Source organism: Esox lucius, chromosome 5, assembly GCF_011004845.1.
Source record: "Esox lucius isolate fEsoLuc1 chromosome 5, fEsoLuc1.pri, whole genome shotgun sequence".
Classification (NCBI taxonomy): domain Eukaryota; kingdom Metazoa; phylum Chordata; class Actinopteri; order Esociformes; family Esocidae; genus Esox; species Esox lucius.
Genome location: NC_047573.1, coordinates 6,964,211 through 6,978,073, shown reverse-complemented (window position 1 = coordinate 6,978,073; position 13,863 = coordinate 6,964,211). Strand labels below are relative to the sequence as shown.

The 13,863-nt window shown below is 42.8% G+C and overlaps 1 protein-coding gene across 1 annotated transcript; it reads left to right on the top strand.

Moving 5' to 3' along the window:
• Window positions 1-2,229: 2,229 nt before the first annotated feature.
• kcnk1b (potassium channel, subfamily K, member 1b) lies at window positions 2,230-12,788 on the top strand. The gene is made up of 3 exons (XM_010867296.5): window positions 2,230-3,030; window positions 7,850-8,245; window positions 9,732-12,788. The coding sequence occupies exons 1-3, from the start codon at window positions 2,676-2,678 to the stop codon at window positions 9,992-9,994; spliced, it is 1,014 nt and encodes a 337-aa protein (XP_010865598.1). The 5' UTR covers window positions 2,230-2,675; the 3' UTR covers window positions 9,995-12,788.
• The last annotated feature ends 1,075 nt before the right edge of the window (window positions 12,789-13,863 follow it).

Sequence of the window (13,863 nt, the reverse complement as noted above, 5' to 3'; positions counted from 1 at the left end):
AGAGATTACCTCAAGGCACCTCACTGTTAAGTAACTTCCTCAATGAAACTGCCCTGTGTGGTCGTACTCAACGTCATAACCAGACAAGCAGCTGGTCGTCTTAGTTCCTCATACCCACAGCCCTTTGAAACCTGCAGCAGGAAACGAATGAGTAAATGTTACACAGGTGACCGAAATATCCAACCAGTGCTCGAGTCCTAAACGGCACCCTGTTCCGTAAATAGTGTACTGCTCTAAAGTAAATAGAGAATAGGGTGCCTTTTGGGATGTACGAGCTGCCTTCACAAACTGGTTGTTCTTGAAGCTGTGAGGATTGACAAAGTGTTGGACAGCTTATTGAGACGCGCAGTTGCACACTGTTTATACTGAAGAACAGAACGATACAATGTGCAACACGTAGCCTTGAGGGAAAAGTTTTTTGAAGCTTCGTGTACACCGATGGAAATGCTGCACGCATGAAGATGGCAGCGCGGCAGTGAATGCGACTCCGGTCGAGAAGTTTTGCGAAGGCTGTTGCCATAGAGACCAACATGTCATGTAATTTGGCAACATGTCATGAAATGAAAAAGGTGTGTTTGTTTGTGTGTGACTGTATGTGTCTAGGCGTGTATTGTGTGTGTGTGTGAGTGAGTGTGTAGGCGCAGTTTTTTTGCATATGTTTTGTGTTTGTGTGATTGATTGATTGTGTGTTTGTTTGTGTGTGTTGTGTGTATTTGGTGTTTGTTTGTGGGTGGAAGGGGAACATGAGGGAATAAAGGAAGAAGGCGTTTGATCGCCTGGTAGGACAGCAGTGAGTCCACAGATTGATGACTCACGTGGGTTCCAACATAAGCCTGTAGTGTACATATTCAGATTTGATTAACGTAGAATCCAAGAAATGTGAAGTAAAATAAAAATGTCTCAAATACATATTTTCATGTTTTTGATTTTTTTAAAATATATTAAAAACTGGTTACATTTTTGAATCGTTAATACAACCCTGTTTCCAAAACAGTCGGAATGCTGCGTTAAATGCAAATAAAAACAGAATGCAATGTGATGCAAATAATTTAATCCCTTTATTTAACTGAAAATAGTACAAAGACAACACATGAAATGTTGGACGAGAGAAATGTTATTGTTTTTGGAAAGATATATGCATTTTGAATTTGATGCCAGCAACACATTTCTAAGAAGTTGGGACAGGGGCATTTTTATCACTGTGTTGCTTCACCTCTTCTAATGCGCCAAATGTTTTCAATGGGTGATAGGTCTGGACTGCAGGCAGGCCATTTTAGCACCTGGACTCTAACTACAGAGCCATGCTATTGTAATACGTGCAGAATGTGGTTTGGCATTGTCTTGCTGTAATGAGCAAGGCCTTGCTTGAAAAAGACATTGTCTGGATGGCAGCATATGCTGCTCCAAAACTTGTATATATTGTTCAGCATTAATAGTGCCTTCACAATCACCCACGTGCACTAAGGCACCCCCATACCATCACAAATGTTGGCTTTTGAACTGTGCAATGATAACAAGCCGGATGGTCCCTTTTTTGGGCCGGAGGACATAGCGTCCATGATTCCCAAAAGTAATTTCACATTTTTAGTTATCAGAAAGGATAGTTTTCCACTACGCCTCAGTCCATCTTAAATGAGCTTGGGCCCAGAGAATGTGGCAGCGTTTCTGGATCTTGTTTAAATCTGGTTTCTTTGCATGGGATTTAACTAGCATTTGATTTAACTAGGAGTTAAAATTATATTTTCTATTGAATATAGGGTTTAAATGCACATCTTTGCATTCAGTTTTAATTTCAATTTTACACAGCGTCACAACATTTTTGCAAATGGGTTGTACATTTTGTTTCTGGGATTCCCTGACTAATTTAAATTGACCCACGACCCTGGCGCACGGCTGTAATGCTGAGAATGCAAAACTGTTCAAACTGTACAGAACTATAAAATGTTCAACAGTTACTGAGGCGTGTACTAACACAGGCGGGTCGAAGTGCAGAGATAAAATTTACACAATACAGGATCTGGACAGCAACCTAGGCTTGTCAGCTCTTATCCTTATTCAAATTAAGGTAATAAATCACACTGGTCACAGGTGGGGATCAGAAACGAATATACACAGACATGCGCACGCAAACATCAAGAGAGGGAGAGAGAGCAAGGGGATAGGTAACTCAATATACTCATTATGCCTTTCACTCTTAGGGTAGGGGAGACCGTTGTCAAAAGTACCCCTCCCCCCGATTTCACTTTCAGCAATAAAGAATCTCGTTTCAGACAAAACAAAGGGTGTGGTTTCTCTACGCCCATGGTTTTTGATCTTACAGTTCCGTCAGTCACTCTAGACAGACGACAATAGCTAAAGAGCTTTAGACGACGTAAAACGTCTTTCGATGTTTGTCTCACCTGGGAGGAGAGATAGGGGAAACCGACTGACGTGACGTCACTCTCGGCCGCCACATCACCCTCCTCTCGGCTGCGGGCTCGAGCCACCTCGGTGAAAATGAATTGAATTAATCCGAGGACAGAAAATAGAGAAGGCGGAAAAAGAAACCAAACCGTTGAAGGGGGACCCATGCTTATTCTAGCGTTTCGTTGGCGTTATAGGACCGTGCACTTGAACTACATAAGGTAGAAGCTAGAGGATCTTAGCCGACGTTGTTAATAATTGTGTTGTTTAAAATGCTACAGTGTATAACTAGCAATTCATGTGTGCGGTTGATACAAACGCACAAATCGACATGGTATTTTTTGTTTTTAGTCTTGGGATATATTTTGTATCTTATATTCGGAGCGGTTGTGTTCTCCTCGGTGGAGCTTCCTTATGAAGACCTTCTACGACAGGAGCTCCGAACCATCAAAAAACAATTCCTCCAAGATAATGAATGTCTGTCGGAAGAACGCCTGGAGAAGTTTTTGGAGAAGGCTCTGGAGGCGAGTAACTACGGCGTGTCCATTCTCAATAACGCGTCGGCAAATTGGAATTGGGACTTCACCTCCTCCCTGTTTTTCGCCAGTACTGTATTGTCTACTACAGGTAAGTCAGGCAGTAGTTTTTAAAATCTAGTTTAAGAGGCCATCTTTTCAGCTATCTATGGATAAAACGTTGAAAGACATCAACCCGGGTCAATCTAGGTGATGTAGGCTGTGCGTCATACAGCTACATCCCCCCACTGAAATAGGCTAGGTCCCTTTTAGGGTTGTTTTGTTTCGTTTTGATATTTTCCAGAAAAACGAGTTTCTTTCTTCTGGTGGTTAGACGTCTTGAAAGCAATTTGTAACGCAGGCCTACGCGCACAGCCTCCATGAGCAGTTTTTGCGTCACTTATACCCCGAGCGAGGGCGCGGCTAACCTGGCCCATCGATTTTATCCGCAAGCATGTCGACAACAGATTAAATGATGGCATTTGATTTCCATGCAGGGCAGGTGCCAATGTAGCACAGGATGTATACAACATACTCCTCCGCACTGTCTCCAGTGTCCACGTTTGCTACTTTTGGCGTTTATAATTAGCCGGCTTTTGAGTTGCACGAGAGGTGGGGTCCGTTGTTATAAAAACATGTCAATCCTGTTGAAAAGGCAACTACATAAGGCCACGTTCCACACCTTGAGGCGGCGGCTATGCTCTGCTGGCGTTCAGTAGGCTTTGAATTCACCTGTGCGTCGGCCTGTTACTTCAGTACCATGGATAGCCGTGTATATTTGTGTTGTGCTGGGCGTGACATCGAGATATGAAAATACACTGATATGTAAATGAAATCAGAATTCTTGGCCTAACATTCCTCGCAGATTTAAATAATGCATCTTTAATCGTATATGTATACAGCAGGACAGGAGAAATTACCTACACTAAGTAGGTATTACGAATCATCAACAACGTAAATGTTTCAGTTTAACGATACGATTACTCGATTTACTCTGTTAAAAAAACTTTCCAGAAGTCAAGCCATGATAAAAAAAAATATATTTTACCAAACTTCACCAGCAAAAACGTTTTTTCGATATCGGTTGTGGTCATGGTGTTTCAGATTTGGTTGGTACGGATTGTGATCATAGTGTTTCTGATTGGTTTGGGACCAGATGTGATCATTCTGTTTCTGATTGGTTTGGAAATCGTTGAGATCCTAGTATTTCAGATTGGTTTGACGGTTTTCTAATTTGTATTTGCCTGGATGCAATGACATTTTTTAGTTTTATTCAGCAGTGTATTTCATTTGGACTTGTTAGGTGGTATAGAAGGGTCTAACCACAGTGTTGGGTCACAGTGTTGGGTCACAGTGTTGGGTCACAGTGTTGGGTCACAGTGTTGGGTCAGTTCGTCCCTGTCTGTGATTTCCAATTCTTCCTCAATGGAAGAATTATGTTGATGTTGACGAAGATGCTTTCAAATTAGCATACGTTTACATCCATTTTCACAGACAAAAAGTTGTAGGTATTTTTTATTCTTGTAGAAACAGTTTAGTCATTTTTCAGAGGCTCATATCCAGTACCTTTATTTTAAGATAGCTAGGTGGAACAACCACACAGCCCAGTAATTACATCTTACTCACTGATTCCGCTGAACTGTTCATTCAGATACTCTTTTAAAAAAAGTTGGGTTTCATTTTTGAGAAAATGGGCAGAGACTCTCCTGTGTTAGTTTCAAGGGGAAGCAGGTTCCACCCACTTGAGGTGGCCCGGACAAAGAAGAGCTTTGACTGGGCAGAGCAGGAGCTGCCTTGTGTGTTTGGCATGGGTTGGAATTAGGGTTGGGACAGAGGGGTGTTAGAGTTAGTTTTAAGGGTTAGGAAAATTCTGACTTTAAATGTACATCCTTTTTTAGGTTGTTTTCTTTACTCAATGACAGTAAAACAAAACATTTGTGTCTGCTTGTCTGCCTGTGTCTCTGCAGTGAGTAAAGGCACATTGTTTCTGACACAATGAACACATTTTTAATAAATTTTGCTCCATCCAAGTCCCAAATGACATGTCAGCCAAACATTTCAAATGGCAAAATATATCTGCAGGCCTTTCAGCCTAAGGACAGTATTTAATGAGTGTTTAATGTGTAGTAAACTGCCTCTAACATTTACAAGACTATATTTAAACAACGATAAGACTTGTCTCCTCCTCGTCTTCTTTACCCAGCCAGACCAGAAGAGTACTAGCAATCCAGGGTGGTTTAGGTTGGGAAGTACTGTGAGTGTCTAAAGTGAGTATGAGGAGATTACCAGTCAATGCAAATGGAGAGACAGACCAAATGTGACCCAATATCATTCTGAACAATTTTCAGAACAAAGTATTAGAAACATTAACTTTAGAAATGAACTGCAGATGTCTTTTGGTAATTTATGCTTGTAGTTTAGTCAAAATCTTAGAAACAGGCCGTTTAAGGATGGTATATTAGCCCTATGTGGCTTTAAATTTTGTCCTATGTGTCATACAATTAAATACAAAAACCCACAAGCCTTACATAACCCAAATGAGTGTAAAAAGACATGTAACATACAATATACAAAGACTATTTGAAATACATAAACAGAGCTCATGAACACAAAACACATGAAACCTATAAAGGCAGTATTTGACTAAACGCTTCAGGGGACAGTCATGCTGGGGGTGAGGGAGGTGTGGGGGTGAGGGAGGTGTGGGGGTGAGGGAAGTGCGTATGTGTGCATGAATAGACATGTCCGTGTGTGTAAGTGTGTGTATGATGAGGGTTTTGTGATTATAGTATGAAATGTTGTGAGTGGTTGTACTGTGTTTTAGATATGAGAGAGAGTGGGTCTGAAGTTTTGAGTATGTTAGATTAGGTGAGGCTCACCAAAAGGAAGGGAGAGAGAGAACCCCCTCCCTGCCCCCTCTATCCCAGACTACAGTTGTTTTCCAGCTGACGGACCAGCCCATCTGCACATCCCAGCCCATCTGCACATCCCAGCCCATCTGCACATCCCAGCCCATCTGCACATCCCAGCCCATCTGCACATCCCAGCCCATCTGCACATCCCAGCCCATCTGCACATCCCAGCCCATCTGCACATCCCAGCCCATCTGCACATCCCAGCCCATCTGCACATCCCAGCCCATCTGCACATCCCAGCCCATCTGCACATCCCAGCCCATCTGCACATCCCAGCCCATCTGCACATCCCAGCCCATCTACACACCCCAGCCCATCTACACACCCCAGCCCATCTACACACCCCAGCCCATCTACACACCCCAGCCCATCTACACACCCCAGCCCATCTACACACCCCAGCCCATCTACACACCCCAGCCCATCTACACACCCCAGCCCATCTACACACCCCAGCCCATCTACACACCCCAGCCCATCTACACACCCCAGCCCATCTACACACCCCACCTTCCCTGTAATATGTGTGCCTTGTTTTAAGTGTCTGAGCTAATGTTCCAGCCTTGTTCCTGAGTGATACTTAGTGGGGTTCGGCCCCATGGTGCAAGGATTGAAACTGGCCAACAGGAGTGTGCCCGTGGCAGACCATCTGGTTTTACCAGATTACTAACCCATTGTTATTAAGTATGTGTCTGTCCTCATGTCTTTTCACAAGATCTCAGCTTACACCCTCCTGTGTCCAGCCTTTCCCTCATGCAGGTTGCTGTGGTTGTTTGTCATTGCCACAATATCCAGCAGTTACCGCATGGCTAGAGAGACACTTGAACAGGCTGATTCCAGTACCAGGGGACAAGCTGGGACAGAGGTGTCTGCTCAACCTGTGGGACAGCCGAGCTTACTCAGCACTTCCTGTCGATAAAATCCACCACACGACCTTGTTTACAGGAAGCTACGGCACTGGTGTTCATTCTCCCTCCATTCAATCTGTGCGTTGAATCTCTCTCCGTTTTCCATCGTGGTCTTTCCATAACGGTCCATTGGGTCGCCTCCTGCCTCAGTGTTTTTTGTGTCACTGTGTGGCTTCACTGATTCAGACTGTGCCACAGCCTGCATGGAGGGTCATTGTGCCTACACCTGAGATGTATAACCTCGCTGCAGAAAAGATTAGTAGTGTAGCTTCCTGTCCCCCTTTGACATAGTGAGGGGCATTAGCACTGTATCTTAACGGGCCTAAAATGAAAGGAACTAGGCTAGTGGGGTTTTACTCGTTTGCCACTGTTGTGCCAGAGGGCCGTGGCATTTTGACCACTCGAGTTGGGACCTCTTGACCAGAACGTGCTGCGTTCTCCCGGTTCTTTAATGTCATCTTCTTGTGTGAGTGCCCGGAACGCGTGTTGTTTGGCCTATCTGCATCTGATACTATGGTTTTCTATTACTCCTCACTCTCATTGTGAGGCGCCATCAAAAGAACTAGCGATGGGTTTTTGTCACTAACACGAATGCTTTGTAGATGAGAAAGTGGTGGGCGTCCACCAGGAGCCATTTTCTAGTTGCTTGTTAGCTTTCAGTGGAAAAGCTGACACCCAGAACCCCTTCTGAAACAGGCTTCTTTCATTATGGTTACTAAAGGGATTTGTTCTTTCTGCAAGCGACATGATTTTTTTTCTATGAGACCATCTTGGAAATGGAAGGTTTACAACAAATAGAACTGAGTTGGAGCACAGGCACTTGGTTTGAAGAAATATGAACATAGCATTGAACTACTGACAATAGATTTACCTATTATCTGTGAAATGTATAACATTACCACATCCTGCCTATTATCTGTGAAATGTATAACATTACCACATCCTGCCTATTATCTGTGAAATGTATAACATTACCACATTCTGCCTATTATCTGTGAAATGTATAACATTACCACATTCTGCCTATTATCTGTGAAATGTATAACATTACCACATTCTGCCATTCAACCATTTAGTGAACCAAGCCGTCCCTTCTTGTTTCCACCAGGTTATGGCCACACAGCACCACTCTCTAATGCAGGCAAGGCCTTCTGTATTGTCTACTCTTTGGTCGGCATTCCCTTCACCCTCCTCTTCCTCACCGCCGTGGTCCAGCGGATAATGGTATTCAGCACACGCAGGCCCATCACGTATGTGTCGACCCGCTGGGGCCTGTCCAAGCCTCTGGTAGCCGTGGTCCATGCAACACTCCTCGCCATCGTGGCTGCTTCCTGTTTCTTCATCATCCCGGCGGCCATCTTCTCCTCCCTGGAGGAGAACTGGAACTTCCTGGAGTCGTTCTACTTCTGTTTTATATCACTCAGTACCATTGGCCTGGGAGATTATGTACCAGGGGAGTCTGTTAACCAGAGGTTCAGACAGCTCTATAAAGTGGGCATCACTGGTGAGTGTTATGAGTGTGTTTTTATATTCTCTTTTTGCACAGTCCGGGCTGGTATTTCACAAAGGTACTTGAATTATACAGTGCCTGGGTCCTCCTATGAAAGCAAACTAAAAGAGCAATATTAATGGAGATCTAGTCACAAATTGACTCTTCTAAAAAAAAAACTCCAGATTCTTTACAGCTGGAAAGAGGAGACAGTTCTTTGCTGAAAATAGAGATTTGGAAGATTGTAACATAAAAGAGGAATCTGAATATTTGATGTGGATTGCTCTCATTACTTATTGCAACTTGTATACATTTCTGGCTGATTCTGAGGCAGGTGTTTTCCATTTCTCTAAAAGATAATTCTCATCATAACTTGTCACATAATTAATAGACAAGGCTTTGCACTCTAGTGTATCTAATCACACTTTATTTGATTATAACATGTGCAGTATCTACTACTAGTGACGATTATCATCACATTGATTTAATGTGGTAGTATAGAGGGGTAACTCATACCAACACATTTCTACCATGCTGCATTCTGTGAATATTTTCTCTCTCACTCCCCCTAGTGGTGAGCCTAAGTCACAGCAATAGAAAAACGCTTGGTAGACTGTTGTGAGGACATTTTTACCAGACTGTGAGCTCAGACCCCTGAGGGTGTCACTGGGACAATAATGAGCCAGGGAGGAAGAGGACTGAATGACGGATGAGTGGAGAGGACGAGGGAATTATCAAAGTGCATGAGAGACGTGAATGATGAGGAGAGGATGACATAATTTGATAAGAGGAGAGAAGAGACTGGGTGAGGATGAGAGCAGGGAATGAGAGGAGAGGATGAGAAAGGATCGCTGCAGATGGCCCAGTCAGTAGCAGCTGTGTGGATGAGAAGAACGGGACATTGCAGTCCAGAAGGTGTTTGTTATCAAAATGACTCAGCAGACATTTACAGGAGCTACTCCTCCCACTATTACTCCCTCCTGTCGTGAGACACATTGTGTCTCTCACTGACTGACTGACTGTGTCTCTCACTGACTGACTGTGTCTCTCACTGACTGACTGACTGACTGTGTCTCTCATTGACTGACTGACTGACTGTGTCTCTCACTGACTGACTGACTGACTGTGTCTCTCACTGACTGACTGACTGACTGACTGACTGTGTCTCTGACTGACTGACTGACTGTGTCTCTCACTGACTGACTGACTGTGTCTCTCACTGACTGACTGACTGACTGACTGTGTCTCTCACTGACTGTCTGACTGACTGACTGTGTCTCTCACTGACTGTCTGACTGACTGACTGTGTCTCTCACTGACTGACTGAGTCTCTCACTGACTGACTGTCTCTGACTGACTGACTGTCTCTCACTGACTGACTGACTTTGTCTCTCTTGATTTGATCGATCTTATTCACAAGTAAATATTCCCAAATTAAGAAAAGTCAACCATGGCAAATATAAATGTAATTAAACCCCCCCCCACCTCTTCTCCTCTCCAGTCTACCTGCTCCTGGGCCTGGTAGTGATGCTGGTTGTCCTGGAGACCTTCTGTGAGCTGCAGCAGTTGAAGACTCTGAGGAAGATGTTCTACCTGAAGAAGGAGAAACCCCAGGACCGCCTGGCCATCCTGGAGCACGACCACCTGGCCTTCACCTCCGTCTCCCACCAGACCAACGCCAGCTCGGTCAAGGAGGGGAAGTGTAAGGAGGTCAGCATGCCTGTGTTAACCTCCCCTGGCGGGGACGACCCCATGATCAGATAGAGGGGGGGGGGGGTTGTCAATGCATCCTGGTTAAACGAGCTTAAAAGGGTTGAGGGAGGAGAAGCGGAGTGGAGGTGATCAGGTTGGTTGCATCCTATTTCTCTGTGCTTTTGAAGTGTGCACTACCTGTCACCAATTCTCTCCAGGAGAAACTCTGTGGCTAAAACCCTCAGTGGCACAGCTTCCCTTAGCAGGGGGTCTACACTCGCACAAGAAAAAACGCAGAGAATGGGGATGCAGCCAATGAGAGAATCTAGCGGGCACTCTGGAACATAGGTGGATATGTGTGAGTGCATTAGAGCATAAGGATCATAAGAATAAGATACAATTTAAATACGAAAGCTACAACTGTATTCTTGACAATTGTTGCTAATATTGACATTTAACGGTTGTATTTTGTCACCTGTGGGAAACATAACTATCACGTTGTTCACTCGCATCGTAAAAACAGACATGCTGTAGGGAAAACACAATATAACCTTATGTTGTAGGCTTGTTAACATAATACAAAGGGAAGGGTAGCTATGTTTGGATTGTCAGAACCTTTTTGATCCGTTTGGATTAGGAATACATTCACATGGCAGTCATTAAACCCAAATGTACAGGGAGGGGTTGTGTATCGCCAGTATACCACAGGGTTGATCGTCTGTACGACGCAATGAAGGGTGCCTGAATACAGGCTATAACCATGTTATATTGTCCATATATAACAAACCCCTTATTGCTATAATAAACAGCATACCGAAATAATTAGAACAGTCAAATCTACTTTCTTGCCATACCTTTGGTGTACGGTATCATATGCCACGGCTTTCGGCCAATCAGGGCTCGGACGACCCGGCATGTAATTCCTGTTAAGCACAAGTATAAATACGTAGATGTGAGCTTCACTGAGAGCGCTACCGACATGACCCGTTGGGGAACATTTGAGACGCCATACATCACGTAGTGTCTGTATCTGTAGTGTTTGATGTATTTCCTGGTGTAATTTACTGGAGTTAACAACGCTTGTGGTCAGGCAACCGTTTATCAGGTAAACAGCGAGTAGCACATTTCGTCATTGGGAATGCCTTGAATGTTAATTACAGACGTTTGTTTGGTGCTTATTTGTGATGTTATTCTGAGGTAAACGTTTAGTAGCGCATGTGCTGTGCGTGTTAGTCACGTGTATCTGTCTGAAAGAAAGGGGCTTAACTGGGCCTGATGTGCTGTTTATTATACTGCAGGTTGGAAAAAGCTGTTTTTGAAGGGAACTCGACAGAGGCAGGCCTCAAGCATTTTACACACCTAGATGAAACAAAGCTGTGTAGATGCAGTACGTGGGTGGTTCACCATGACTTTCCAAAGGTTTTTATGAAAACGCAAAGCACCTTGTTTTTTTTGCCAAGTATTTTCCTCAGTCATCGGATCACAGCAGGTTACCGTAGATCTTATGTGGTGAAAATGGGATATTGCTGGATTGAACATTTTGTACCTAAGCCGATTAGTTTGGGAAGTCCTCTCCTGTACCTCAGACTTAAGATGGCAGAGAGAGTCATCTAAGGAAAGGAATAATTGATGTCGGTGTTAGTTGCCTGGAAGTCTGTAGGAAGCTTTAGGGCTGCTTTGTGTTTCAGACTTATTTGCTGCTGAAAATCTCTTTTCAAAAACAAGAATATAAACTATTTTAGACATTTTTTTAGAAGAATCTTAGTATTTTTTGAAGATGCTTGTAGTGTTTACGGTGTATAGTTGAATGCTGGCAGAATATGAAGATTAATAAAGTAAAGGTACACTTGAAGATAGATCACACTGATTAACAGCAGGGCTGGACTTCTTTACATTCATTTAGACTTAAACATTTCCCTGGACAACTCTTTAAAGGGACAGTCCACAATTAAAACCACCTTCTGTACCCTACCCATTGCTGTAAAAAGCTTAAAGAGCAGGGCTGGAGAATTGTGACTACTTTCAAATGTGTAGAAAGAGTATACAATGATAGTTTTAGCTATTTGAGGCTAGAATGTTTTATTTGTTTTGTATACATGTACTGTGTTTACAAACGTTGTAAAACAAACTTAAAGAATATTTTGGGTTCTGATGGCATAGGAGTCTGTTAAACGAAGCTCAAAAGGCATTCATAAGACATTCATAAATAATTAAAGAATAAATGCATACATATTTTTAATTTGTAACTGGTTTTCAGTTAACTGCTATGTAATGTTAACTTAAGATGTGCAAGAAAAAAGTAAATATTTGTAATGATGTCATCCTGATGTACTTACTTATCTTGCTTGTAGGTAAACACATCATACTCAATCAACACATTTTACATTGTATGATTAAACTGTTTTAAATGGGACTACCTGATTGTAGAGTCTCAGATGTCAGACTGTAGACATTTCATTTAAACAACTGTACTGTTTGTATTGACGTATGGAATTATGTATTATAATGTTTTTGTCTTTTGTTTCAACTATAGTTCTTTCCACCAGACTCTTCTACAGCAAACAATTACCAAACACTGGTTTTAAATGTTTTGTAATTGTGTGAACAATCACTTCCTAAGGGGACTTGACAGTTGCATTGATATTTTGCTGTTAAAAATAGGCTGTTTGCAAAGCAGTGTTCTGTTCTTTGAATGACAGATATGCCACATTGGTCTTTTAGCACAATTTGTTTATCTTCCAATCCTGGTCTGTGTTGCTGTGTGATGTGCAGTTTTCAGTGGCCTGTGTATCTGCAACAAGACAATATCTATGTATTATCGTGCTTTGTTTCATTTCTCATAGAAATAAATGCAGATTTCAGTCATTTCAACGTAGCCTTCATTTCCACCCGGGTAATTGCGCTTTTCACAGTCAACATCTTTGCAAGTTAGTCTGTGTCACTCTCGTCGCATGCTGTCCCCCCCCCCCCCCCCCCCCCCCGTATGTGTGCATGTGAAGGGTACATGATTATGGTCTGGATTCCAGGTACTGCTGAGGGGAGAGGTTAAGTACTTTATTTTTGGCTGATGGAGTGGCAGATGATGGTGACTGGTTGCTCTTGGCAACAGTATTCCCGTTAACAAAGTAGCCTATAAACTCTCCATCTGTGTAGTTGTGTAACCGTTTCACTCAGACCGGCCTAAATAACATACATGAACCAAATATTAAAAAAATACCAACTGGTACAGCAAAGGTGCCGAATATGCATGTATTTTCATGAATCAATATACTGCACTTGTTCTCTCCATTTTCTTATATGTTATTAGCACTTATTTCCTATCTAAAACCTTTAAGGATGCTTCAGTGGTACCCATAGGAGAACACTTTTGAAGAGCCTTTTTGGTTCCCTTTCCTGAAAGGATTCTAAATAGAACTCAAGGGTTCTACGTGGAACCAACAATGGTTCTTCTTGGAAACGTAAAGCGTTCTCTTATGGTCACACCCAAACAACCCTTTAGGAATCGTCAGTGAGTCTGTAAACAAAATGTAAATTGTTTTTTGTTTTTCTTGTTTGACTTAAATTTCACTTCCAATTTTGTGCATCTTTGGTGCACATGTACTGCTACAGTATAGGTTCAATCAGGAAAGTGTAAAATACGGAGTAGGAAGACAGATTAAACAAGGCTATGGCATCATTGTAATGAGACACGCTAATGCAACTGTGAGAAGAACCCTTTACCAAGCAGAGACAGGTGGGCCAGTGGACATGGGCACATTGCTGCTTGAATCAGAGAAGGATAAAGTGGCCAGAGAGGAAAGAGGAAAGAAAGGACAGAAATGATATAGGCAGATGGTAACCAAGTGGCTTTGATCTTCCAGAGTTCTGAAGTTTTTGCTAGGACTCTGAATGGTTTATTATTTCGTGACATTAAGCCGGGTTGGCCACATGTTTCTTGAGAG

Excerpts from the sequence above, each read along its gene's own strand:
- kcnk1b (XM_010867296.5), top strand. The coding sequence starts at position 2,676 with ATGCTACAGTGTATAACTAGCAATTCATGTGTGCGGTTGATACAAACG. Across the intron at positions 3,031-7,849 it reads TACTGTATTGTCTACTACAG|GTTATGGCCACACAGCACCA; the intron begins GTAAGTCAGGCA and ends TGTTTCCACCAG. Across the intron at positions 8,246-9,731 it reads CTATAAAGTGGGCATCACTG|TCTACCTGCTCCTGGGCCTG; the intron begins GTGAGTGTTATG and ends TCTCCTCTCCAG.